Source organism: Babylonia areolata, chromosome 19 (genome assembly GCF_041734735.1).
Source record: "Babylonia areolata isolate BAREFJ2019XMU chromosome 19, ASM4173473v1, whole genome shotgun sequence".
NCBI classification, from domain to species: Eukaryota; Metazoa; Mollusca; class Gastropoda; order Neogastropoda; family Buccinidae; genus Babylonia; species Babylonia areolata.
Genome location: NC_134894.1, coordinates 49,413,764 through 49,438,763, shown reverse-complemented (window position 1 = coordinate 49,438,763; position 25,000 = coordinate 49,413,764). Strand labels below are relative to the sequence as shown.

The 25,000-nt window shown below is 45.0% G+C and overlaps 1 protein-coding gene across 5 annotated transcripts in view; it reads right to left on the bottom strand.

Annotated features, from left to right (window-relative positions):
• LOC143293810 (calcitonin gene-related peptide type 1 receptor-like) overlaps positions 1-25,000 on the bottom strand; it is a 317,054-nt gene that overhangs the window by 209,068 nt on the left and 82,986 nt on the right. For 4 of the 5 annotated variants that reach the window (XM_076605076.1, XM_076605075.1, XM_076605079.1 and 1 more), the window contains one exon: positions 1-1,403. This exon is cut by the window's left edge and continues 634 nt beyond it. In XM_076605076.1, the coding sequence (XP_076461191.1) occupies positions 1-90 (90 nt within the window). In that variant the 5' untranslated portion in view covers positions 91-1,403. Of the gene's footprint in view, positions 1,404-12,146; positions 12,296-25,000 lie in introns of those variants that run through there. The other variant, XM_076605077.1, reaches the window with a different exon arrangement.

Genomic DNA, 25,000 nt, shown 5'->3' with positions numbered 1-25,000 from the left:
CAGCAGCAGGGTCAGAAGCGGCAGCGCCGCCTGCAAGGGTGCACGTGTCCTGTTCCGGAACCACACCCACACAGACACTCCGGCAGCCATGTTGACAGCCTGACGTCTCTCTACAGCTGACGTGTCGAGGTCCACGTGTTGCTGTTCTATCCTTCACACAGTCTGACAGCTGTGTTAGTTTCTCAATGTGCCTTACACACTTTCAGTTCACACACAGTTTCTCAATGTGCCTTACACACTTTCAGTTCACACACAGTTTCTCAATGTGCCTTACACACTTTCAGTTCACACACAGTTTCTCAATGTGCCTTACACACTTTCAGTTCACACACAGTTTCTCAGTGTGCCTTACACACTTTCAGTTCACACACAGTTTCTCAATGTGCCTTACACACTTTCAGTTCACACACAGTTTCTCAATGTGCCTTACACACTTTCAGTTCACACACAGTTTCTCAATGTGCCTTACACACTTTCAGTTCACACACAGTTTCTCAGTGTGCCTTACACACTTTCAGTTCACACACACAGACCTTCACAGCAGGGTTCGGTCTTCAGGCCGAGCGAACAATGTTGGCCGAAGAGTTCGTCACGTTTTCGTCAAACAAAACAGGCGTGCAGCTGGATTTGTATCAAACTTTTATCACACAATCAAGTAGTCATGATTTTCATTATCATTTGTTTCCGTTTTCTTTAACTGATAGTAAAGCAACTATTTCGTTGTGTACCCAGTTTCAGAACGAGAAAGTAGATTTTTTTTTTTCAGCTACTTCACCCAGCCCGTCTCTCCCTGTCTGACCCCACTCACACCGCGACGTCCAAACTGATACGTTTTCCTTGCCTGTCTGTGCCTATCTCAGCACAGCCAAACTGATGATCCTGGTGAGGATCGTCGTAAAAAAACAACAGACAATGTCATTTCCAGTCTTCTTTCCGCCTCAACGCAAATTTTCTTTCGCAAAACCAGTTCTGTTTCAAGTGGTCTGAGTCCTACATAACACGGTGTTCCTCTTGGCGACACGAGCGGTCCTCTTTCCTTCCCGGAGACTGCTTTATTCTATCAGACGTTTTCCTCGCTCAACATCTAATGGAAAGACTGTCCCTTTTCCCCCTTTTCACCAAGTTTTCTGTACGCAGCTTTGTGATTTCGTTCGTTCGTTATTTTCACACAACATGATAAATTTTCTTCTAGTTTTGTTGCTGTTTTCCACAGGATCGCATAACCTGACCAGGACTGTCACAGTTCCTGAGACCAAGGCACAAAGCACGTGGTGAAGGTGGTGGTCAGTGTGTGACCAGACGCACCAAGCACTCTGTTTCCATGACTGTCACAGCATGGTCCACCAACCACACTCCACCCTTCTCAGCTGTCCGGGGGTTCAAGCCCCAGTGGCCGTTCAGTCCTGAAACCAGTCAGTGTACATGGTCATCAGTGTCACGACTTCGGTCTCTCCACAGCCACAACCACACAGGGATAACACCAATCATGATGATGTGGTGACGATGAAGATGATGATAATAATAATGATTATAATATTAATGAACACATACATGAACACAACATGCTCTATAGCAGTCATTGTTCATCACCGGTAATGAACAAAACCTATGCGTATTACCGGAAATGGGCAAGGATTTCGCGCATACCGGTAAGTGACAAGACTGCCTGAGCGTATCACCAGTAACCAGCAGGAAGTGGGCCATGCCCGTCACTACGCTTCTTTGTCTGTGCATCAAGAAGAAAACAAAGGACTTACACTCCTGGTGACGTAACGTTGATACATATAAAGTGTCATTTCGTTTAAAGTCAACATCTCTCTCTGCTTGCTAATATGTGCGTGCGTGTGCGTGCGTGTGTGCGTGCGTGCGTGCGCGCGCGCGTGTGTGCGTTTGTGTGTGTGTGTGCGTGCGCGATCGATACGGGTGAGTGAATGATAAAGCAATAAAAGACAAAAAGACTGACAGAGAGAGAGAGAGAGAGAGAGAGAGAGAGAGAGAGAGAGAGAAACTGAATTTTATTTACAATAATAGCAACAACAACAACAACACAACAACAATAATAATAATAATAATGATAATAATAATGTACATTTATACAGCTTCCTTTCTCTAGAAAAGCTCTGGGTGCTTTACATGAAAACAATTACAAATCACATAACCACTTATGGCCACTCTTTTTCCCACTCCCCCTCTCTCTCCCCCTTTCTCATTTCTCATTCATGCAAAGTGAATTGGGAGACGAGACTTGGTGCGAGACATTCGTGGCGGTAGGGCGTGTTGTGGGTCTGTCCGCTGGCAAAAGGAGCGACTGTGAACTTCGGTGCTGTTCCTACTGAGCCATCACTTCAGATTTTCACAAAACACACTTCACTCTTCCATTTTGTGTTTTCTTGTGTGAATTACTGTTGTTTTTCCAGCATTTACTTATCCTTTAGTCTTTTCGTTTTCTACCCTATATCTTTTATTTTATTCGGATAGGAAGACCAGTACAGTTCGTCATGTTTATCTTTTGATTTTTCTCTTACGTTGGCCAATGTCAATGACCGAGGTAGTTGAAATATTTTGTAGTGTCTTCAAGGCAATTTATTCAATCGTTGATTCTAAGTTGATTCTTCAAACTATTGAACTGTTGTTAAAAAAGCGATATACAGTATAGCAGGTGTTGTGACAGTGTTTGTGTTAAATAATCAGTTTCCCACTTTTAATGAAAACCCTTTACTACTGCCGGCATTTGTGGTGCTGCAGAACAGACATGTGGTTTTGAATCAATAGTTGGGGTGCAACGGATAGGTGGTTTGGGGAGGAGATATCCTCACAATGTCAACTCAAGAAATAAATTATTGATTCAGGGTTTTTTTTTCTCGGAAGGGTACGGGTAGAAGTGAAAGACCAGAATCCATTCATCGTGGTTACAGCGGAGGGAGAAGAGAGAGAGGTATACCGCAACTAAATTAGTGGTGAATAATATTCCATGATCATTTTCCGATGAGGAAATAACTAGGTCTGTAAAAAAAAGAGAAAAAAATTAAAAAAAGAAAAAAAGACGGAGTTATCAAAATCAACAGCTGAAAGAGACGGAAACAAAGATGGCAAACTGACCAGATGGAAAACAAGGAGAGGGTTTATTTTTATCGACGTTCCCAAGGGGCCACTTCTAGGAATAATCGACAGTGACCCTTTCAAAGCCTCCTTGTATCACAAGGAACAGAAACTCGCCAAGAAACAATGATGTGGAGTACAGGAAGTGTTTTGAAAAGGGACACACTGCAGCCTCCTGTACAAACCCCATCAAATGTCGCCAGTGTCTCCTGAAGGGGCATGTGGCGGGTGACCCCCAGTGCCAGCTAGCACCAGTAACAGCTGAGAGGATAGGTGAGGGAGGGAACATTTCCGATGACGGGAAAGGAAACATGTCCTAGCGCGAACAGCTGCCAAATAGCAAAAAACAACAGCACAGAAAAGACAGCTCCAAAGTCTCCCAGAGAAACGAGAGGGGGAGGACGAGGATGAGATAGAGGACACCTGTGTTACTTGATGGTGGCAGTGTGACTCTGGATCTTGCCTTTAGGAACTCTGCCCTGCCTGTGGGCATCGCGGTTACAATAACCAATTATGTTAAACGTATCATAATAGCAACCAATGTAAATTAATGCTAATTACTTTAAGTGATAAGAAACTCAAGGGAGAGCTGGACAACACAAGGTCTTCAGAGAAGAAGCCCCCCTCAGTCAAGTGTTTCGGCCCTTAACTCCTTACACTCTGTGGTGGCCGGGCCGCACCCAGGTCATGACTCCTGGATGCCCTTGTATTGCCGCCTTTTTTTTCTTTTCTTTTTTTCCCCCTTTTTTTCTAGCCTGGTCCGAGTACCCGGTTAAGCATAATGATAGGATAACGGTAACACCATAGCACTGTTAACAATGACAGTAATGACAGAACGTAACCATAGAAAAATACTAGCATTAACCACCATCAGTTCAAAGTAATGGAGTGTCTTCGTCTATATTCTCTGAATACCAGAGTTTTAAAAATAAGTTAGAACGAACAGCTATGTTTTCAAATTTTTAACAGCGCAAATATGATATTATGTGTTTGCAAGAAACACATTATAAGCAGCGTTGAAGCATTATTGTGGGAAAAACAATGGAGTAGGAAGCTGTTTTTGATAAGGGCACAAATCGTGGAAGAGGTGAGATTGTGTTGGTATCGAACAATTTTAAGAGAAGTAACAAAGGAAAAAAATATATGATCGAACAATTATTTTGTCCGTTCAGTCATCAGAGCACTTCATCCTTGTTAACGACTATGTAACTGACTGATAATTTGTCATCGCGTTATTGTTTAATTATTGAATTATCAGTGAATTACAGAGACGGCCTAAAATTGGTATAGCACCGGGCGAAACCGCGCGAAGACGACCGTTGTGCTTTTGCAAAGTTGAACAGACACATCACAAGTGAGGGCTGTGTGGGCAGAATTTGAAATTGTGTAGCTAAAACTGTGTATTTGAAAACTGGATGTTTAGATCATCCAGTGAGTCAGTGTAAAAGTCTACCAGGTGTTAAAACCATACTGGTCAGTGTAACAGACAGTCTACAAGCTCCAGAACAAAGATAAGTGATTTTTCTGTGAATTTGATTAATAATTTGTCATCGCGTTATTGTTTAATTTTTGAATTATTAGTAAATTATTGAGAGGGCTCAATGATAAATTGTCCGTCAAATGCACGGGAAAATCACTTATCTTTGTTGTGGACAAAGTGATTTTTCTGTGTAATTGACTGATAATTTGTCATCGCGTTATTGTTTAATTATTGAATTATCAGTGAATTACAGAGAGGGCCTAAAATTGGTATAGCATATTACAGAAGGACCTGTAGTTTTCCGCAAAATACAATCTGCCACGCAACAATACCCAGATGCACCCTTCCACCGGCTAAGAGGAGACAATCTGACTAAAATCCCCAATCCCACGGCTTTCATACAGTACCAATGGGATGAATGGCTGTTGGGTTAAACAGTCACTAACTGTATGCAGTCTGGCCTTAGGGCGACACCAGGCTGACGGACTCCACACAGATGGACATCCATTGCCCTTCCCTGATAAGAGGCTCTGTCAGGGCGACCGAATATTTTCCCTCACCTCATAGAACACCCTTCTATGGATACTAACAAAACCCTGTCTCGCGTGCACCTCGGGGATCAGCTGCATAGCACGAGACAAATTCAGATCCCCAAAACCCCAAAACAGGCGTGGCAAAAGAGGTGGGAAAATATTGTGCTTAGGTAGCAGAATGACAAAAGCAGAGCGGCTGTCAAAGAATTTTTTTAGAATCGGCAGTTGGAATTGTTCCAGCGCGAGAATGAGAATCTCAACAATTGAGAAACTGGCATATGATTTTGACATTTTATGTCTCCAAGAGACCAGGACAAGTGCAGACAGATCAATATATTTTGAGAATTTCACAGTCTTTCAATGGAATGAAGGAAGAGGAGTAGCAATCATACTGAACAAAAACCGAAAAAAACAAAGTTTCCATAATAAATCTTGAGAAATGGTGTAGCAACTCATGTGAACTAGTGGGTGTGCGTCTTGAAAAACCTGACGGAATTCACAAAAGCATCGTGCTCATCAATGCCTGTGTTCACCCAGGAACCTGCACAACAAAAAAAATGATTGGGCCTTTTTAGAGGAAATAGAGAACGAATTTGGAGACTCAGTCATTATCTGTGGAGACCTTAATGCAAGATCGAAGTTATGGGACCAGCTGAACACCAACCCACAAGGACTCGCACTTGAAAGAATGATAGGGGAAATTCTTCTTAGCCCATTAACAACCACATCCCCAACTCGCCTTGGAACAAGACAAGGGGACAGTGACAGTGTGATCGACATCGCTCTAACATCTCCAAAATTCAGAGCAGAAATGAATGCAGAGACGCTTCCACACCAAGGCAGTGACCACCTCCCGGTAGTTTTCAGTCTACAGAAACTATCGGATAAACCCTGTACGAAACCGCGTGATCCATTTCAGTATGAAACCAAAGAGACAACCATCATCGAAAAATTAAGACGCAGAAGAATCAAAAGAACGGCACCGAACCGGATGCAAACTATTCAGCCCCCATGGAGGAATACCGACACAGAGAGAGCCTGGATAGAAAAAAAACATGCGGCTGTCAAACTTTGGCAAAAAGAAAGAACAAAACCTTCTCCAGACAAAGATATTGAAACAAAAATGAAAGAAAAAACTAAACAGTTTGAAGTCATTGCTCAAGAGGCCAAAAATGACAAGTGGAAACATTTTTGCGAGGCACTCAGTTATGACACAACATTGACAGAGTTCTGGCAATTTTATCGTCGCATGGAAGGGAAAACGTGCACAACAACAACCCCAGACATGTTAGACACTGACGGAACCAAGCTTAAGACAAACGAAGAAAAAGGATCCGCCCTGCTCAAACGTTTCAAACAACAGAGCGATCAAAGAAACTTAGATGAAAAAGAGAAATATGTTGAAGTTAAACCAAACCCTTATGCAGACTGGACCTGATGATGACTTGACAATAGATGATCTAAACGAAGCAATAGCTAAATGCAAGAAAGAATCGGCTCCTGGCCCAGACAAAGTTCGCTACTCAGACATCAAGGAGCTATCGGAAGAAGACAGAAGCAAACTTTTCAATCTGTATCAAAACAGTTTCTACAATGGACATGTGCCGGAGGACTGGACACACATAACCAAAACCAGGAAAGGACCATCGTCAGGTAAGCGGCTACTGTATCCTAACCATGCAAAACATTGCTGGAAAGCTCATGGAACGCATGATAGCCAGGAAACTTGCAAGGGATCTTGAACACAGGCACATTCTCCCTTCAAATTACAGAACAGGCAAGTCTACATGGGAAAATGCAGCTGCTTTTGCATATGAGGTGTATGAAAGATTTCAAAGAAAAGAAAAAACACTAGCAGTAGCAATCCACCTTGAAGATGCCTACAATAAAGTCCAGTTTGCGCACCTCATGGAGCTGCTACTAAGGTATGGAGTGAGTTTGACACTGACAAGATGGATAGCAGCAGCGCTTCAGGAAAGAACCGTCGTCCTACGCCTCGGAGATTGGATGTCTGCACCTTCTAAACTATCCATGGGACTGCCACAAGGGTCTCCTCTCTCTCCTGTCCTCTACAATGTCTACACGAAGGGTCTTGCAGACTTAAACAACAATGGAATAGCTCTGGTGCTTACTCTTGCGGATGATGGCCTGGTCTTCAAGACTTCGAAAGATGCTCAGGAAAGAACTGAAGCCGTCCAGAAACAACTAAACAATATTGCTCAATGGTGCAAAGACACAGGATCTTCCATCAATCCAGCGAAAGCCCAAACGTTGCTGTGCACCCTCAACAACAGAACCGCGAGCAAATCACCACCACCTGTGTCATTCGTCGGGATTCAGATCGAGAAAACCGAATGCCTACGCTACCTAGGAATACAGTTCGACAGGATGCTGACCTTCAGAAAACATACGGAAAATACTGTTCTCAAATGCAGAAAGGGCCTTTCAGTCTTAAAAGCAATGACAACCAAAGGTATTGAACAAAGCCACCTCTTTCCTGCTATACCAGTCACTCATCCTCAGTGTGATCGACTACGGACTTGGACTAACAACACCATCTCAAAGCAACCTCCTAAAATTAGAAAGAGTTCAAAATTAAGCTATGAAGCTGATCCTTGGAACAACAAAAGACACGCCCACGGAAACCATGCGATACCTGCTTGACCTTCCTTCAGTGCAGGCCAGAAACAAATTAGAACAGGTTAAGACCTACTTCAAAGCATTGGAAAACCCTCAAAACCCACTGCATGACGCAGTCAAAGAACCAAAAGGCAGCCGTCTAGGACGAGGAAGATCATGGATGGGGCAAGCAGAAGACACAATCCAGCTATTATGCCGACTACAAGACTTGAAAGAAACAAAAGAATTGGAGAAAAACCCCGAAAACCTCAACCATCTATTCAACACAGCCATTTCACCCACTCTAGGAAGACATTGTCGGGAATGGCCAGAGGGCAAAACTGATGCGGAAGTGAAGCTACTCATAGAAGAAAACAGTAAAGAAGAGGACATCATCATATGCACAGATGGCTCAGTCACCAAAGACCAATCCGGTTGGGGATTCACTGCGAAACAAAATGGAAAAAGCAAGCTGTGACACATGCCCTCTGATCGTCCATCCAGATGCCTGGAAACCAACATGCCATGATTCTAACCGACTCAATGAACCTCATACAGAAAATTGAAAATGGAATGGGAAGCCCAGAGTGGCATGAGGCAATGCGCAACTTTCAGATTAAAAAGCTTACATGGTCATACTGCCCGGGACATGCAGGTGTTAAGGGAAATGAGCGAGCTGACAGACTTGCTGGTAACGCAACAACAACGAGTGGCCTACATCTAGGAAAATCGGAAATCCTCAGAAAAGTGAAAGAATATCAAAAAGAACAGGTACAAGGCCATCACACCACCGATCGCCTCAAAGAAATAAAGGCAGAGAGAGGGAGCGGCCGTAAGTCTAGCATGAAAGGTAGAGCACGATGCTTTGCAAATCAAACAAATATCGGCATCATTTCCAAACCAACATTGCGCGAATTTCTTCAAAACGGAACAGAGTCTCTGTGGGCCTTTCCAAATACAATAGACTGAGCAACACACTAGACGCCACTTTATTGACATCAGAGATCTTTTCCCATCCCTCTCGCGGCCAATCAGTGGCAGCCTCTGTGCGTGTTTGTATGTGTGTGTTTGTGTGTATGTTTGGGTCTGTGTGTTTGAGTGCGCGTTTGTGCATGCGCGAGGGTGTAAGTGTACACAAGTGTCAGGAGAGTTCTGTGCACATGCGTAAGTGTGTGTGTGTGTGTGGGGGGGGGGGGGGGCGTGCGGAGGTGGAGGGGGTGTAGATGATGAGGTATGTGTGTGTATGCATGCCTACACTGTGGGAGCAACGGAATATTGGAACATGCAGGTGTGCATATATATATCTCTCTATATATGTGTGCGGGGTTGGGGGTGGGGGATATGGGCGTATGTGTGTGTGCTTGTACAAGTAAGGGTACATATATGTGTGTGTGTGTGTGTGTGTGTGTGTGTGTGTGTGTGGCATGGAAGCTGTGATACGTAGCCTAGAAATGAGTGTGTGGAGGAGGGGGGTAGAGGAGGTGCAGGGTAATGTGTGTGTGTGTGTGTGTGTGTGTGTGTGTGTGTGTGTGTGTGTGTGTGTGTGTGTGTGTGTGTGTGTGTGTGTGTGTTTGACTGCTTTCGTATCTGTGAAACTGCATGTTTGGTGCATATCTGTTATGCATATGCGGGTGTATGTGTGAATGCGTGTCTCCATGTTTTACATTTATTTGCTTATTTATCATAATTATTGTCTTTTTTATTTTATTTTTTTTATTATTAGTAGTAGTAGTATTACTACCACTACTACTTTTTTTTTCTCTCTCAAGGTCTGACTAAGCGCGTTGGGTTACGCTGCTGGTCAGGCTTCTGCTTGGCAGATGTGGCGTAGCGCGTATGGATTTGTCCGAACGCAGTGACGCCTCCTTGAGCTACTGAAACTGAAACTAACGACTATGCTCCAAATGATAGTGAAGATAAAATAAAATATTTTCTTTGGATGCATTCTGTCCTCACCAGTTAAAATGCTAAGAGAATGATAATCCTTGGAGATTTTAACTATGTAATGACCAATGCTTCAGACATTGTGTCGAGGGGTGGGGGTGGGGGTAACTTTCACAAAGATATTGAGCAGTTTCAGACTCCCAATACAGATCGCAGAGATCATCTTTTAGAAATTAATGACTGTCAGTTTGACAGGTGGTCTGGATACTGGCGATTCAACAACTCATAACTGTGTGACACCAACTTTACACAACAAATGAACCATAATTCAGGTACATTGTTGACGAAAGAAAGAGAACTGAATGCATAAGACAAATGGGAAACTTTGTAAAATTAATAAATATTGTATTGAATACAGCAAAATAAGGACAGAGAAAAGGAAGAATGAAATGCTAGATTTGCAAATACAGTTGTAGCGGTTGGGAAAAATGTGCACAGAGGATCCAAACAATCCAGACATCCAGTCAGACCCAGTACAGACTAAAAGCAGACTGGAAATTATATCATTAGTAAAGGCAAGGGGAGCACAGATCAGAGCAAGAACTAAATGGGTTGAAGAAAGAGAAAAGAACACGCGATACTTTTTAGGCTTAGAGAAAACCAGAGCAAACAACACCATCATGACACATGTTCTGAACGAAAATGGACAGATTGTAACAAACCAATCAGAAGCTCTGAAAGAACAAACAGGATATTTCTCCTCTTTGTGTGGTAGAATATCAAACACAGATAATAACATAAATGAAGAAATACACAGGTTCGTTAAAGATGAAAATTTCCCGCACATGAACAATGAAGAGCCATTAAAATGCGAAGGTTGGTGAATGTTGAAGAAACAGGATTAGCTTTAAAATCAATTAAAAAAATTAAAAATGGGTCTGCTCCTGGCAGTGATGGTATTACGGTAGAATTCATGAAATATTTCTGGAATGGATTGAAAGTGCTGGTAACTGAATCCTACAATGAATCTCTTGACAATAATGGCACACAAAAACCAGATATTATTTTTTGCTACATAAAGAAAAGACTTGGCACGTGATAAACTAAACAGCTGGCGGCCTATTACCCTCACATACACTGATTATAAAATGATGGCAAAAACATTAGCAAGAAGATTAGGCTGCATTGTGGATAATTTGATAAACCAAGATCAAGTGGGATTTCTATAAAGTAGAATCACATCCACAGTTATAAGAACAACTGATAACGTCATAGAATATTGAAAGAAACAAATCAGACTGGCTATCTCTTAGCTTTAGATTATCAAAGGACGTTCGATACTATTCCTAAAAGATTTGTGCTAGAAATATTACATGTATTTGGGTTTGGTAAACAGTTTATACAGTGGGTTACAGTTATGTTTAAAGATACATTTGGTAGTATCAACCATGGGTGGTGGGTGGTGGTGGATATCAGCACCTTTTATGCTGAAATGTGGAATGATATAAACATAAGGAATAGCAACATCACCGGGGTTACACGTCCCACACAAAACAATGAACCAAAACCACAACAAATTAAACAGCCGACGACGCGACACATTTTTAGAAAAATAATTATGATGATATGAACAAGGCAGTGGATATAATGATTTTTCGTCTTTTTCTGGTCTGTATCTAAATGCTCAAAACAAAAACAAAAAACAAAAAAAAGCCACGAAGATAGGACATATAGAAAACAGAGAAAGTAATTTACCTTTTGAGTTGACAGACAACATGAATATAATTATTAGGAACATTCTTCAGTAACCCCACTCCGGCATCAAGTATAGAAGACAACTGGTCACGTAGAATATCATCGATGAATAAATTAAAAGGTACATGGCGCAAACGATATTTGAGTATCCACGGGAAAGTCATTATCATTAAATAGTTCTGCTGAGCCAGTTGCATAATGCAAGCAATAAGACTACAAGACCGTGTACTTTCTGAAATAAATAGAACATGATAATAATAATAATGATAATAATAATAATAATAATACAATAATGATGATAAATAAGCAAATAAATGTAAAACATGCAGGCACACGTTCACACACACACACACACACACACACACACATGCATAACATATATGCAACAAACATGCAGTTTCAACGTCAAACGACACACATACACACGCACACACAGTATGTCGGTGTGTGATTAGAGCTTAATTAATCAATCAATTAACACATCAGCAGACAGACGTCACACTGGTACAAGATACCGGTAAAAGTGCAAGAAACACGTCAATACCAGGGAAAGTTTACGACGACTGAAAAAAAATCATTGCAGACGGTTGGTTATTGATAGACCCGTAGCGGAAAGCCAGTGTCATCTGCCATCAAACACAAGTAAAGATGTAAGAATAAAAATCACACTATCGTTGATTTCAAAAACAAGTCGTTCTTCATTCTGATAGACAGTACATCCAAGTATAAGGACACACAGAAACAGGTCAATTGTGTCCTGTTGGAAATCAACTGACCTTTTTTTTTCGAGATATTGAAACTCAACGTGAACACGTTCAAGGATTCAACACTCGTATATAAAGCCGGAAAAAGCATCCAAAAAACAGTCACACACACAAAAAGAAAACTCCCAAGGAAATCTGAGCTTCCCTACATCCAGCGATGCGAACACACACCTCCGCACACACACACACCCACACAGACACCGGCAGAACAACTCACAGTGTCAGTGTGCTGTAGTGGAGAGACTGGCGAAACCTCAGTGTGTGCACGGTGCGCGCGTGAAAGATGTACGGATGTTTGCGAACGTCAAATGTCGCGCTGATTAAAAAAAAAAAAAAATATATATATATATATATATATCGCACCGTGTGTGTGTGTGTGTGTGTGTGTGTGTGTGTGTGTTCCTTTCATTGATGTTACGTCTTTCGCGATAATTGACTAGAGAGAGAGAGAGAGACAGAGTGCGCGCGCGTGCATGTGTGTTTGAATGAGGATGGTGGCAACGGAGAATGTGACACAGGGGTAGTGGTGGTGGTGATGGTGAAGGTGGTGGTGGTAGTTATGGTGATGGTGAAGGTGGTGGTGGGCGGTGGTGGTGATGGTGATGGTGGTGGTGGTGATGGTGGTGGTGGTAGTGGTGGTGATGGTGGTGACGGTGGTGGTGGTGGTGGTGGTGATGGTGGTGGTAGTGGTGGTGATGGTGGTGGTGGTGGTGATGGTGGTGGTAGTGGTGGTGATGGTGGTGACGGTGGTGGTGGTGGTGGTGATGGTGATGATGGTGGTGGTGGTGGTGATGGTGGTGGTGGTGGTGGTGATGGTGATGGTGGTGGTGTTGGTGATGGTGGTGGTGGTTATGGTGATGGCTGTGGTGGTGGTGGTGGTGGTTATGGTGATGGTGGTTATGGTTATGGTGATGGTGGTGGTGGTGATGGCTCTGGTGATGGTGATGATGGTGGTGATGGTGGCTGTGGTGGTGATGGTGGTGGTGATGGTGGTGGTGATGGTGGTGGTGGTGATGGTGGTGGTGGTGATGGTGGTGATGGTGGTGATGGTGGCTGTGGTGGTGATGGTGGTGGTGGTGGTGGTGGTGGTTATGGTTATGGTGATGGTGGTGGTGGTGATGGCTGTGGTGATGGTGATGATGGTGGTGATGGTGGCTGTGGTGGTGATGGTGGTGGTGGTGGTGGTGGTGGAGACGATACAGTTTGTGCAATCTGCTGAGGAGATAAGTGAAATGTGACAAGAAACATAGAGCACGAGATACTTGTTTTTTCTTCTCCATATCTGATTGTCATTCGATCGTCCCCCGACCCCCTCCCGCCCACCCCGCACTCTTTCGTTCTCTCTCTCTCTCTAGATTAAACAATATGGGGAATTGTTTAAAATATCACATTTCTTCAGACATCCAAAACCCTTTATAACTTTAAAAGCAAAGGAGAAAAAGAAAATCTGAACCTCTTTTCATGAAGACCATTCTGCAAATGCTTTAAAATTCAGAAATTTCATTTGCTGAAGAGAACGGTAAACTAATAAATGTTATAAGCTCCGATATTTATTTGATCAAATAATATTTGTATTCTTATCAGCGAAACATCTTGGAACGAGATGTATGCAAGTTGCAGACTTAGGTAGGTTTACAACTTGAACTGATGGGATTCGCCCCATCACAAATACACGCAAGGACACACACACACACACACACACACACACACACACACACACATATATATATATATATATATATATATATATATGCGGGGGCGGGATAGGTCCATGTGCATTCATTCTATTGTCCCTGTGAAAAAAATGATGATGTGCTGTTCTGTAATGCAAACGTTGAAGACTTGACTACAAATGAATTCTGCTTACGTTGTGCCAAATATCAGGCCATATTTCTTTTCAATATTTTACAGAAACATGCAAGTACAGGTTTGAAACTATACATCATTCAACACGTGACCATGTACAATCGTGAAATCAATGCTTCTTTGTGACATAACAATGGCACAATCATCGGTTCACAACTGAGAAAACTGCACAATCGCAGCGTTTTTAAAGTATATTTAAGAAACCCATCTGTGAATCCTGTTTATTCGTTGTCTACAAATGCTTGACCGGTCGCTGGTGAACCGTGTGTAATGGTATGTATAATTATGTGTGACATTTGCAGAGACCCAGGTTTTGACACAGAACCAACACACTGTGGGAATCTGGTGAACAGTTCTTAACTCTCCAGTGACTTTTCACACAGTTATGGGAGACAAAAAGTAGTAGTAGGAGGAGTAGAGGAGGAGGAGGAGGAGTACAGTAATAGCAATAGTAGTTGGAGGAGGAGGAGGAGTACAGTAATCGTTGTAGTTGGAGGAGGAGGAGGAGTAGTAGTAAAGTAGTAGTAGGAGGAGGAGGAGGAGTAGAGGAGTAGTAGTAAAGTAGTAGGAGGAGGAGGAGGAGGAGTAGAGGAGGAGGAGTAGAAGAGGAGGAGTAGAGAGGAGTAGTGGTAGTAGTAGTAGGAGTAGTAGTAGAGGAGGAGTAGAGAAGGGGGAGCAGTAGAGTAGTAGTAGTAGTGGTGGTGGTAGTAGTAGGAGTAGTAGTAGAGGAGTAGTAGGAGGAGGAGGAAGAGGAGAAGGAGGAGTAGATGAGTAGTAGAGGAGTAGGAGTAGAGGAGCAGGAGGAGTAGTAGTAGTGGAGGAAGAAGAAGAAACCATAAACAGATCAGCAGCGAAGTCTGTTCATAGGAGGAGAAAATGTATCAAACGTTCTGTCACACATACTGGTGACTTTGTCAGAGTATTGATTTCTTTATCGGAATGTTATCGTTTCGGGGGGGTGGGGGGGGGTGCGGGGGAGGGGTTGAATGGTGAGGAGGATGACCGGGCAGACCAGGGTGGAATATGAAATAAATATCTGAGTACAATCACAGAAAATGGCTTCATGGACTTCGTAGAGAGAAGTCATTTCCGTGAATGAATGCAACAAAGACATTAGTTTGTTTGAAAATGTTTATCATTGACCACCGTACCGAACTTTTTCTTTTGTTACCTGCAAATGTTAAAACACACACACACACACACACACACACACACACACACACACACACACACACACACACACACATAAACACACACACACACACACACACAACACAAACACACACACACACACACACACACACACACACACACACACACACACACAACACACACACACACACACACACACACACACACACACACACACACACACACACACACAAAACACACACACACACACACACACGCACACACATATATATATATATATATAAATACGCGCGCGCGCGCGCGCGCGCCATCATCATCCACCATCATCATCAGTGTTAACCTTTTCCATTGGTTTTGATGCCACGGTCTGCCAATAAAAGCATTTTGAAACACACTACTGTCTTTTTGTATTCTTTCCCTTTAACGACTTCTCTTCACGAAGTCCATTAAGTCACTTTCTGTAATTGTACTCAGGTTTTTTGGTGTGTGTGTTGTTGTTTTTTGAAGTGAACCATACGTGATGTCACATGGACAGGTCCATCAGGTAAATGTGAGGACAGACACCCCATTACGTATCAGCCCATGACTTACTGACAGTAATTGCTTGGAGTGGAGGTGGAGGTGGGGTCACTGTCATGAAGTACCGCCACAGCAGATCAGGTGGAGGGTGATGATGTTCAGCCACGTGACCAGGACACTCACATAATAGTTATAGTTATGTAAGTCCTATCTACCCAGCGGCAGGTGAAGACTCGTTCAAACGATCAGGTGGAGCAGTGGCCCAGCGGTGATGGTCCCCACCAGGAAGTCAGTGTCTTCGGGTTCCAGTGCCATATACAAACCGTGTTTTCCGTGTGTGTGTGTGTGTGTGTGTGTGTGTGTGTGTGTGTGTGTGTGTGTGTGTGTGTTTCCTCCGGCCCCACTGGACTTTGAATGTCGGTGTGGGAACTAGTCTTTAGGTTGAGACGATAAACCAAGGTCCTGTGTACGCCCGTACACTTGGCAAACCACCACCAACAACAACACAGGGTTGGCCTTGATAGGATTCTGGAGAACAATCCACTTTGATAGTAAGACAGAATACTTGGTGCAGGGGGGGTGGGGGTGGGGAAGAAAGAAGTGTGTGTGGCGCTGCAGTGTGGCGACGCTCCCTCCCCGGGGAGGACAGTCCCGGTTTCACACACAGAGAAATGTTGGGACACACAGGAATACAGCGCCATGCAGTACAGTGGGCCTACAGTATAATACAATACAATACAACAATGCAACACAATACAGCACAGTATAACAAAAAACAAAACAAAAAAAAACAGCACAATACAACAGTATACGATACAATACGGTACAACACAACACAACACGATAAAAACACAATACATAACAACACAACACAACACAACACAATGCACCATAATACAATACAGCACAATACAACATAATACAATACAACACAATACAACATAATACAATACAATACAACACAATATAACATAATACAGAACAGCACAATAGGGCAAAATACAGCACTACACAACACTATACGATAGAACACAACACAACGCAATACACTATTATACTATTCAATGCGTCTGAATACAAGACAAATCCATACACTACAAAGGCGCACGGTTCAGAAGGAATGAGCACAGCGCTAACCCCGCTGTCAAGGTCACTTGTTTCATTCATTATTTTAACGTCTCTTTCATCGTCTGATGATGTCTGACTCTGCGAGGAGGTATTGTAATGTCCAGCTGTGCTGAAGTGAGTGGCAGAGTGTTTGACAGGAAGGCAGAGAGTACAGAGAGTGTTTGACAGGAAGGCAGAGAGTGTTTGACAGGAAGGCAGAGAGTGTTTGACAGGAAGGCAGAGAGTAGAAAGAGTGTTTGACAGGAAGGCAGAGAGTAGAAAGAGTGTTTGACAGGAAGGCAGAGAGTACAGAGAGTGTTTGACAGGAAGGCAGAGAGTACAGAGAGTGTTTGACAGGAAGGCAGAGAGTACAGAGGGTATTTGACAGGAAGGCAGAGAGTGTTTGACAGGAAGGCAGAGAGTACAGAGAGTGTTTGACAGGAAGACAGAGAGTGTTTGACAGGAAGGCAGAGAGTACAGAGAGTGTTTGACAGGAAGGCAGAGAGTGTTTGACAGGAAGGCAGAGAGTGTTTGACAGGAAGGCAGAGAGTGTTTGACAGGAAGGCAGAGAATAGAGACAGTGTTTGACAGGAAGGCAGAGAGTATTTGACAGGAAGGCAGAGAGTAGAGAGAGTGTTTGACAGGAAGGCAGAGAGTGTTTGACAGGAAGGCAGAGAGTAGAGACAGTGTTTGACAGGAAGGCAGAGAGTAGAGAGAGTGTTTGACAGGAAGGCAGAGAGTGTTTGACAGGAAGGCAGAGAGTGTTTGACAGGAAGGCAGAGAGTGTTTGACAGGAAGGCAGAGAGTATTTGACAGGAAGGCAGAGAGTAGAGAGAGTGTTTGACAGGAAGGCAGAGAGTGTTTGACAGGAAGGCAGAGAGTACAGAGAGTGTTTGACAGGAAGGCAGAGAGTGTTTGACAGGAAGGCAGAGAGTAGAGAGAGTGTTTGACAGGAAGGCAGAGAATGTTTGACAGGAAGGCAGAGAGTGTTTGACAGGAAGGCAGAGAGTGTTTGACAGGAAGGCAGAGAATAGAGACAGTGTTTGACAGGAAGGCAGAGAGTATTTGACAGGAAGGCAGAGAGTAGAGAGAGTGTTTGACAGGAAGGCAGAGAGTGTTTGACAGGAAGGCAGAGAGTAGAGACAGTGTTTGACAGGAAGGCAGAGAGTAGAGAGAGTGTTTGACAGGAAGGCAGAGAGTAGAGAGAGTGCTTGACAGGAAGGCAGAGAGTGTTTGACAGGAAGACAGAGAGTGTTTGACAGGAAGGCAGAGAGTGTTTGACAGGAAGACAGAGAGTGTTTGACAGGAAGGCAGAGAGTGTTTGACAGGAAGGCAGAGAGTAGAGAGAGTGTTTGACAGGAAGGCAGAGAGTGTTTGACAGGAAGGCAGAGAGTAGAGACAGTGTTTGACAGGAAGGCAGAGAGTAGAGAGAGTGTTTGACAGGAAGGCAGAGAGTAGAGAGAGTGTTTGACAGGAAGACAGAGAGTGTTTGACAGGAAGACAGAGAGTGTTTGACAGGAAGGCAGAGAGTGTTTGACAGGAAGGCAGAGAGTGTTTGACAGGAAGGCAGAGAGTGTTTGACAGGAAGGCAGAGAGTAGAGAGAGTGTTTGACAGGAAGACAGAGAGTGTTTGACAGGAAGGCAGAGAGTGTTTGACAGGAAGGCAGAGAGTAGAGAGAGTGTTTGACAGGAAGGCAGAGAGTGTTTGACAGGAAGGCAGAGAGTGTTTGACAGGAAGGCAGAGAGTAGAGAGAGTGTTTGACAGGAAGGCAGAGAGTGTTTGACAGGAAGGCAGAGAGTAGAGAGAGTGTTTGACAGGAAGACAGTGTTTGACAGGAAGGCAGAGAGTGTTTGACAGGAAGGCAGAGAGTGTTTGACAGGAAGACAGTGTTTGACAGGAAGGCAGAGAGTGTTTGACAGGAAGGCAGAGAGTGTTTGACAGGAAGGCAGAGAGTAGAGAGAGTGTTTGACAGGAAGACAGAGAGTGTTTGACAGGAAGACAGAGAGTGTTTGACAGGAAGGCAGAGAGTGTTTGACAGGAAGGCAGAGAGCTGTGTGTGCAGGCTGAAGGACAGGCCAGGTGAGGGGAGAGGTACTGTGGACACCGTCATACCTTCACCTTCCATTCCTTCTCTCTCTCTTCTCTCCGCCTGTCTGCCTCTCTCTCTCTCTCTGTGTGTGTCTCTGTCTCTGTCTCTCTCCCTCTCTATGTCTCTCTCTGTGTCTCTCTCTCTCTGTCTCTTCCTCTCTCTCTCTCTCTCTGCCTCTCTCTCTCTCCCTCTCTGTCTCTCACTCTCTCTGTATATCTGTCTCTGTCTCTCTCTCTCTGTATCTCGCCCTCTCTGTCTCTGTCTCTGTCTCTCTCTCACGCATTCACACACACACACACACACACACACACACACACACACAGAGGCACACACATACATACATGCATACATACATACATACAAACACACACATGCACACTCACGCACATATACATATACATACACACACGCACACGCACGCACACACACATATACATATATACATATACATACACACACGCACACGCACGCACACACACATATACATACACACACATGCACACGCACGCACAAACACATATACATACGCACGCACGCACACACACAGAGTTACGAACACACACAAAAAAGCAAACGCACACACACACACACACACACACACACACACACACACACACACACACACACACACACACACACACCTATGCACGATATCATCAGAAGTTGAAGAAAAGTTCAGTTTTGAAGCCGTTGAAATCAACGGGCACGGAGATGTAACAGCTGTTATAGCAACGGTGCAGGACATGTATGTAGGACCTCAATGAGCGCTCGCGCGTGCACACACACACACACACACACACACACACACACACACACACACACACACACACACACACACACACTTCACTGTTGTACAGAAATATGAGCCTGTGTTGTCTTTCCTTCGGTTTGAGGAAAGCTCTGCACATCTGAGTAAATCAAAATATCATGTGGTCATGAAAATCAGTGAATCGACAAACCTGCACTGCACATTGCATATGTTCACCGCTTGGAGTGTGCACATACACACACATGACGCACCGCTCCTGCCCCAACCCCTCACACACATGACGCACCGCTCCTGCCCCAACCCCTCACACACACATACACACACATGACGCACCGCTCCTGCCCCAACCCCTCACACACACATACACACACATGACGCACCGCTCCTGTCCCAACCCCTCACACACACATACACACACATGACGCACAGCTCCTGCCCCAACCCCTCCCACACATGACGCACCGCTCCTGCCCCAACCCCTCCCACACATGACGCACCGCTCCTGCCCCAACCCCTCCCACTCATGACGCATCGCTCCTGCCCCAACCCCTCACACCCACATACACACACATGACGCACCGCTCCTGCCCCAACCCCTCACACACATGACGCACCGCTCCTGCCCCAACCCCTCCCACACACATACACACACATGACGCACCGCTCCTGCCCCAACCCCTCACACACATGACGCACCGCTCCTGCCCCAACCCCTCACACACATGACGCACCGCTCCTGCCCCAACCCCTCCCACACAAATACACACACATGACGCACCGCTCCTGCCCCAACCCCTCACACACATGACGCACCGCTCCTGCCCCAACCCCTCCCACACATGACGCACCGCTCCTGCCCCAACCCCTCACACACATGATGCACCGCTCCTGCCCCAACCCCTCACACACACATACACACACATGACGCACCGCTCCTGCCCCAACCCCTCACACACACATACACACACATGACGCACCGCTCCTGCCCCAACCCCTCACACACATGACGCACCGCTCCTGCCCCAACCCCTCACACACACATACACACACATGACGCACCGCTCCTGCCCCAACCCCTCACACACACATACACACACATGACGCACCGCTCCTGCCCCAACCCCTCCCACACATGACGCACCGCTCCTGCCCCAACCCCTCACACACAAATACACGCACGCACGCACACACACACACACACACACACAGACACACACACACAAACACGCACGCTCGCGCGCATGCATGCAGCATCAGTATCAGTAGCTCAAGGAAGCGTCACTGCGTTCGGACAAATCCATATACGCTACACCACATCTGCTAAGCAGATGCCTGACCAGCACCGTAAACCAACGCGATTAGTCAGGCCTCAGTTAAGAAAAAAAATGCATGCACACACTGAAATGCACAAACACACACTCTTGCACGAAAACACACACACACACACACACACACACACACACACACACACACACATTCTCTCTCTCTCACTCTCTCTCTGTCTCACACTTTCCCTTTCTTTCCCTCAGTCTCTGTCTTTCTCTGTGCTCCTCTCTGTGAAAACTGTTGCCTATATATGTCGTCAGGAGCTGAAAAAAACGTGTGATATGTGTCAGTACTGTGTTCACACACACCTGCTGGGGCATCTTTTTCTGCCCTGGTTTTAATAACAGTGGTTGATAGGTACACACACACACACACACACACACACACACACACACACACACACACACAGAGAGAGAGAGAGAGAGAGAGAGAGAGAGAGATACATACAGACAGACAGACAGACAGAGAGGAAATTAAATTATTTTCGCCGGCACCTATACAGGCTGTCAGATGTGAACAGAAACCGTTACCATCAACAGTGAAAACCATGAGAACAAGTTGCTGCATTAGGAGACGCGGACGAAGATCCAAAATATTTGATTTTGGGTGGCCTCCAGCTTTCACTGTGAACACAGGTGATTTGGGGGGCCTCCAGCTTTCACTGTGAACACAGGTGATTTTGGGGGGCCTCCAGCTTTCACTGTGAACACAGGTGATTTGGGGGGCCTCCAGCTTTCACTGTGAACACAGGTGATTTGGGGGGCCTCCAGCTTTCACTGTGAACACAGGTGATTTTGGGGGCCTCCAGCTTTCACTGTGAACACAGGTGCACGTAAAGATGTGGCTTGTAAAGAACACCACAGGTAAACCGGCAGGGGTGACAACGCTGTTCTCTTTCTTTCAGCTAACCGCAGATAGCTTGCCGCTTCCTTACAAAACAACCGTGTTCACAGCACGTCGACTGGATGCGGATTCAAGATTCAAGATCCACTTAAACTTTATCACTCGAGGATAAAGGTGTTAGGCATTGTCCTGTCTGCCAGTCTGTCTCTGCGACAACAACACGTCATCAACAACAACGACAATAACAATGATTGTATTTGTATTTCTTTTTATCACAACAGATTTCCCTGTGTGAAATTCGGGCTGCTCTCCCCAGGGAGAGCGCGTCGCTACACTACAGCGCCACCCTTTTTTTTCTTTCTTTTTTTGTATTCTTTCCTGCGTGCAGTTTTATTTGTTTTTTCTATCGAAGTGGATTTTTCTACAGAATTTTGCCAGGAACAATCCTTTTGTTGCCGTGGGTTCTTTTACGTGCGCTAAATTCATGCTGCACACGGGACCTCGGTTTATTGTCTCATCCGAATGATTAGCGTCCAGACCACCACTCAGGTCTAGTGGAGGGGGAGAAAATATCGGCGTTTGAGCCGTGATTCGAACCAGTGCGCTCAGATTCTATCGCTTCCTAAGCGGACGCATTACTTCGAGGCCATCACTCCACCAAGCATCATACATACAAAATACATTAAGCATATGCATACAACAGTGGCGAAGATGATGATGCTGGTGTTGCTGGCAACAACAGACAAATCTGGGGAAAAGAAACAGGTAAAAATGTAAACGTGTATGCAAAGGAACAGAGAGAACATGAGCAATGTCACTCAGCAGTTTCACTATAAAGGGCATGGTGTAACGGCTGTTGATTTCCCGCTGGTTGTAATCAGTGGCTTTTGGGGCTTATTATTTGAGGGGCTTATTATTTGAGGGGCAAAAGCCTTCGTCAGCTTGATTTGAAGAACCGCACTAAATCACACGTGGTGTTGTGTGAACAATGTTCTAGACAGATGCCCCGCCCCCTTCCCCCCACCCACCCATCCCCACCCCACCAAGAAGAAGAAAAACTGGATTTTTTCTATTCAATGCGCACACAGGGCAGAATATAATTATCAGACTCGTAACGAATAGGTAGAGAGAGAGAGAGAGAGAGAGAGGAGACAGCGAGAGACAGAAAGAGAAGAATGATCGATTGACAGAGACCAAAAAAAAAAATAAAATAAAATTTTAAAAAGCACGGAGAGAGGGAGACAGAGAGAGAGGGAGAGAAAGAGAAACAGAGAGAGAGGGAGAGAGACAGACAGACAGACAAACAGAGGGATAGACAGACAGACAGACAGATTCAGAGAAAGAACGAACGTTTTTATTCAGTAAAGGCCGTGGCCGCTGATGAAGGAGATACAGTGATCATACTGACAAGTTGTCACATCTTTCAGAGTAATGTGGAACAGAAAACGTTGAACTACAAATTTAGCATTGCATGCACACAGATGTTGCACAGTTAACTGGAAATCAAACTGCGGATTTTGAATGGAGAGAGAGAGAGAACTCAGAACTGTTTTTATGTGAGGCCACCGACCTGAAAACATGTGAATACAGAGAGAGAGAGAGAGAGAGAGAGAGAGAGAGAGAGATACATACATACATACAGACAGCCAGACGGATAGACAGAGACAGACAGACAGAGGCGTGGAGTGGGGTCGGGGTGTGTGTGAAAGTTCAGGTGGTGGTGTCGGGACGTGTTACCTCCATTATCAGGTCACCACACTGCCCTTCACCTTGATATGCTTCAGCTGCCCCCCCCCCTGCCCCCCCTCCACCACCCCCAACCCGCGTTCGGGGAGGCAGAAGGGGGCGGTGTATACAGAGTGAGAGAGTGAAGAGAAAATGAGACAGACAGACCAAACGTCGAACTAGAACTGTAGGAATGACGAGGCCATTCTGCCCCGTTTCCAAAGAGGTGCCTACAGGGGAAATGTTAATGATAAAACAATTATCTGAACTGGCTGAAACAACAGTGTTCACAATGCATCAACGTGAAGCGGACATGGCTGCAGAGACACAGAGTGAGAAAGAGTCAACGTCACTCAGTCAGTCAGTAAAGGTCAACGTCAGTCAACGCCAACGTCACTCAGTCAGTCAGTAAAGGTCAACGTCAGTCAACGCCAACGTCACTCAGTCAACGTCACTCAGTCAGTCAGTAAAGGTCAACGTCAGTCAACGCCAACGTCACTCAGTCAACGTCACTCAGTCAGTCAGTAAAGGTTAACGTCAGTCAACGCCAACGTCACTCAGTAAACGTCACTCAGTCAGTCAGTAAAGGTCAACGTCAGTCAACGCCAACGTCACTCAGTCAATCAGTCAGTCAGTAAAGGTCAACATCAGTCAACGCCAACGTCACTCAGTCAGTCAGTCAGTCAGTCAGTCAGTAAAGGTCAACGTCAGTCAACGCCAACGTCACTCAGTCAACGTCACTCAGTCAGTCAGTAAAGGTCAACGTCAGTCAACGCCAACGTCACTCAGTCAACGTCACTCAGTCAGTCAGTAAAGGTCAACGTCAGTCAACGCCAACGTCACTCAGTCAACGTCACTCAGTCAGTCAGTCAGTAAAGGTCAACGTCAGTCAACGCCAACGTCACTCAGTCAACGTCACTCAGTCAGTCAGTAAAGGTCAACGTCAGTCAACGCCAACGTCACTCAGTCAACGTCACTCAGTCAGTCAGTAAAGGTCAACGTCAGTCAACGCCAACGTCACTCAGTCAACGTCACTCAGTCAGTCAGTAAAGGTTAACGTCAGTCAACGCCAACGTCACTCAGTAAACGTCACTCAGTCAGTCAGTAAAGGTCAACGTCAGTCAACGCCAACGTCACTCAGTCAGTCAGTCAGTCAGTAAAGGTCAACATCAGTCAACGCCAACGTCACTCAGTCAGTCAGTCAGTCAGTCAGTAAAGGTCAACGTCAGTCAACGCCAACGTCACTCAGTCAGTCAGTCAGTCAGTAAAGGTCAACGTCAGTCAACGCCAACGTCACTCAGTCAACGTCACTCAGTCAGTCAGTAAAGGTCAACGTCAGTCAACGCCAACGTCACTCAGTCAACGTCACTCAGTCAGTCAGTCAGTAAAGGTCAACGTCAGTCAACGCCAACGTCACTCAGTCAACGTCACTCAGTCAGTCAGTCAGTAAAGGTCAACGTCAGTCAACG